The sequence below is a fragment of the Salvelinus fontinalis genome, chromosome 30 (assembly GCF_029448725.1).
Source record: "Salvelinus fontinalis isolate EN_2023a chromosome 30, ASM2944872v1, whole genome shotgun sequence".
Lineage (NCBI taxonomy): Eukaryota > Metazoa > Chordata > Actinopteri > Salmoniformes > Salmonidae > Salvelinus > Salvelinus fontinalis.
This window is the reverse complement of record NC_074694.1, coordinates 8,933,217-8,937,310: the sequence shown is the minus strand read 5'-3', so window position 1 is coordinate 8,937,310 and position 4,094 is coordinate 8,933,217. Positions and strand designations below refer to the sequence as shown.

At 41.7% G+C, this 4,094-nt stretch overlaps 1 protein-coding gene across 1 annotated transcript; it reads right to left on the bottom strand.

Moving 5' to 3' along the window:
* Window positions 1–651: 651 nt before the first annotated feature.
* LOC129828473 (cystatin-like) lies at window positions 652–4,094 on the bottom strand. Its single transcript, XM_055889505.1, has 3 exons — window positions 3,516–4,094; window positions 1,414–1,512; window positions 652–944 (listed from the first exon to the last, which is right to left on the bottom strand). The coding sequence occupies exons 1-3, from the start codon at window positions 3,723–3,725 to the stop codon at window positions 864–866; spliced, it is 390 nt and encodes a 129-aa protein (XP_055745480.1). The 5' UTR covers window positions 3,726–4,094; the 3' UTR covers window positions 652–863.

Below are 4,094 nucleotides of genomic sequence, written 5' to 3'. Positions count from 1 at the left end.
ACAGTTAAGCAGTTATTCAGCACTGCAGTAGACTGATTTATCACAAGCCAATTACCTCCACTAAATGGTACCCCCTGTATATATAGCCTTGCTATTGTTGTTTTACTGTTGCTCTTTATGTTTTTAAACCGCATTGTTGGTTAGGGACTAGTAAGCATTGCACTGTAAGGTTTACACATGTTTTTGGAGCATAAGACAAATTTGATGTCAAGTCACAGCTATAGCCTGCATACAAACACTTCCTAAGAGTAATAATGCCCAAGGGGGTTGTGGTATATTGGCCATAACAAATCTGAGGTGCCTTACTGCTATTAATAACTAGCTACCACCGTAATTAGACCAGTAAAAATAAGTTATAGCCCGATACACCACGGCTGTCAGCCAATCAGCATTCAGGGCACCAACCACCCAGTTTATAATACTGCATAAATAGCCAACACCTTTTCAGTAGTCCCTTCTGACCTATTTAGAGGTTGTGATGGACAACCTCCATGTTGAATGCATGAGCCTTTTTAACATTGGTCTGTCCTGTGAATCATTGGGCGGGTGACCGAACGTTATATTTATCAACATTTAACTATTTTTTCACAAAATAATGGGTCTAAGATTAGTTCATCTGGCAACAAAATGAAACATGTAAATGTAACGAAACATGTTTTATTTAGTTACACTGTTGCATAGCGCTGACAAACATTCATCAACACAGCAGTTCTTATTTTAAGTGCTATATTGGTGTGGGAATGCAATAAGTAGGAAAATGAGTTGGATTCTCTGAATACATCATAGATGAGGTAGATCTGCTTAGGTAAGACTAACACCACTGGTAATAAATATTAACTGGGTAGACTAGACAATTGAAGTCTTTACTCCTCGCAGGCTTGCTTGATCAACTGGAGCGCTCCCAGCCAGGGGCGGCTCCACACCTCAAAGATGCACTGGTAGGTCTGAGGAAACAGGAAGCAACACGAGTTTGTATGGTCACACCCCTTCAGCAGCATAACACCTGACAAAAGGTTTGTTGGACATTGCATCTGACTGCCTGACCTACAAATCACCTTACATCATAAACAATTTTATTATTTGTAGAGTAGTCAGGCAAAATGTACCCACAATGAATCATGGTTTTGATGCTCTTAAACACTGCCAACAGACATTCGTCTATGGAAATGTCACCTGAAACTTCCCTTTGCAAACAACTCAATACTGAACCAATAGTGAAATGGGTAACATGTTACAAGTAGGATTTACTAACAGTTAATAAGTAGTTTATTGGTTACCAATGTGTTCACTGTTGGTAACAGGTTATAAACTAAAAATGGACCATTCTTAAGCTGTACATGTAGGAAGCACTGAGCTGAAGTGCCAGTGTTAACACAAACAGATCTGGGACCAGGCTAGCCTTGTGGTCCTTACCACAGCTGGGGCCACAGCGCAGTCCTTCTCCACACCTCCCTTCCTGCACAAGGTCCTGGCCATCAGCACTGTGAAGATGTACTTCATCCCAGCTACCACCTGTAAGCAGAGGATGGTCAGCACGTCAGACCACAGACATAGAATCCCCCATCTTGAATGAGGAACCTGTTCTAGTGATTCATTTATGAATACATTAGAAAGCTCAATGACTGAGTCGCATCTCCTGCAACTGAGCCGATAGCACAAACGACCAGCCGGATTGGGTAGCAACCTTATGTTTGTGACGTTACTACATCTCGTGGAAGTACGAAATAGTATGACAACTTACCAAAATAAAGTTGGTGTGTCAATCAAATGTCATTCAATAATTGACTGCTGGTAACCCGTATAAAAAGTGACAATGCCCTCGAAGCCAGTGTTGAGGATATATTGGCATGGTTGCCGGCCCTCGACGAACCCCTGTGCCAATATATCCTCCAAACACCGGCTTCCCAGACATTAGCACTTAATGCATACGGTAGAAATAACCTTCAAGCCAAGCTAAGGCCTATTCAACAACACAATTGTATAAAGTAGATGTTGTGTATACCTAAATTAACTCGACGTCCAGAGCGCCGTCTGGGCGTTCATAAATGCAGTGTCGTCAGATTGTCCATGTAATTCAGAGGGTGTTGCTGTGATTTTTTTTTTTTTTTTTTACCGTTATTTTACCAGGTAAGTTGACTGAGAACACATTCTCATTTGCAGCAACGACCTGGGGAATAGTTACAGGGGAGAGGAGGGGGATGAATGAGCCAATTATAAACTGGGGATTATTAGGTGACCATGATGGTTTGAGGGCCAGATTGGGAATTTAGCCCAGGCTTGATCCAAGCATTCAGACATTACAATAGCAGTCAAGCACCCAGGTTAACGTCTCGACCACACCGACAGCATCTAGATGTGCGCAACAAGTTACATTCACTTTCTACCATTTGTAGAGCCATCAACGCATACGTTCAATAAATACAAATATGCACCACACACATGCAGCGTTCCATTGGAAATTACCACCAAAATGCAATTAGATTGTTACGGTGTATAATGGCACAGTGATGCCATCTGTTGGTAAATGTTAATTACTGCAAGTCCAGTGTTTTTTACCGGTGTGCTTGAGATAACCGGAGGTATTGCAATGTACTGAACAAGACTGGTTACTCGCATCAATGCCTCGGTCTCGTCATTTAACATTCAAACAATTGTCGGTGCGATTGAACTGTAGTTGGTTAGCTTGCTAGCTACTTCCGGAGACAAATTAGTGTACACCTCACTGACCATTTTACTCGCCCTAGCAGCAGTGGAACAAGTACCCAAATCACACTTGAGCTAGAGTGAAGAAAATCATTTAACATTTACATTTAAGTCATTTAGCAGACGCTCTTATCCAGAGCGACTTACAAGTACATACATTACTACTTTTTTTTTTTTTTTTTGTACTGAAATGACTCGTTAGTTACCCAGTAAAAATACTACTTGAGTTAGTATAAAATCATTTCACGTTCCTTAAATTAAGCAAACCAGAGATCACGTCTATTGTTTGTCATTAATGGATAGGCAGAGGCACACGCCAACAATTAATTAACTAAGCATTAGTGTTTAATGAGTATGCCAGAGTAGAGTAGTAGGGATGATCTCTTGATAAGGGAACTTTACCATTTCTGTCCTGCTAAGCATTTGAAATGTAACGAGCACTTTTGGGTGTCAGGGAAAATGTATGGAGTAAGTCATCAAATAGTAAAGTAAAAACAGCCAAAAAATGACTTTAGTACTTTAACATGTTTACGCCACTGCCTAGCAGAGTTGGTCAGCTGTCCTCATGTTTAGAGTGTTGATGACTGTTGCTGGCAACAAACTGGGTTTTGGGCGACGTTTACTGACACCGGTCCTATTCGACAGGTGTCGTACATTAACTAAAACATTGACCATTCTGCCACATTCAGAGTAAATGGAGTGCGTTAATAAATTCATTAAGATATTTCAACCGTGGAAACTATGCTATACAAATGAATGACCAACATTGTGTCTTCGTAAAACTGATAAAAAGATTAACAAAAAGGACTGACCTGTTTCTGAGCTTTGACAACCTTGGCCACCTGCCAAACATACGGGTCGTTTGTTCCCTTGTTGTATTCGGCCACGGCGAACTGCAGCGCGTCTCTGGTAGCGGGGTCGTTCATATCTGCGTCCACGACGCCCCCCGGTATCCCATCGGAGCTCGTCACGATGAATGCCACCGCGAGCAAAGGAACGACGATCTTCCAATTCATGAGCATTTTCCCGTCTGATATCGGTCTGTATTGCAACTCCGATCGTATCAAGTAACGTTACACCACAACAAATCCTCGCCTCAGACGACTTTTATATGAACGTGTTGAGGTCACTTCTGATTGTTGAGGGGTGGGGCTTGATTCTGATTCCACTAATCACTTCAATTAAAAACCTAACGCCTCCATCACACCGAGAGTGAGCATTTGCGCCACATGGGACGTAGCATCGTCTACTGTGCAACAAAAGTTAACCATTCACCTTCTGCTACCATTTCTGTCAAATCAGTTTAGAGTGGCATACCCCGTTTTATTTGCTTGGTTGTAGGCTACAGCTATATAACTCATAATGGAAATATATTACGAAATGAGAGCCTG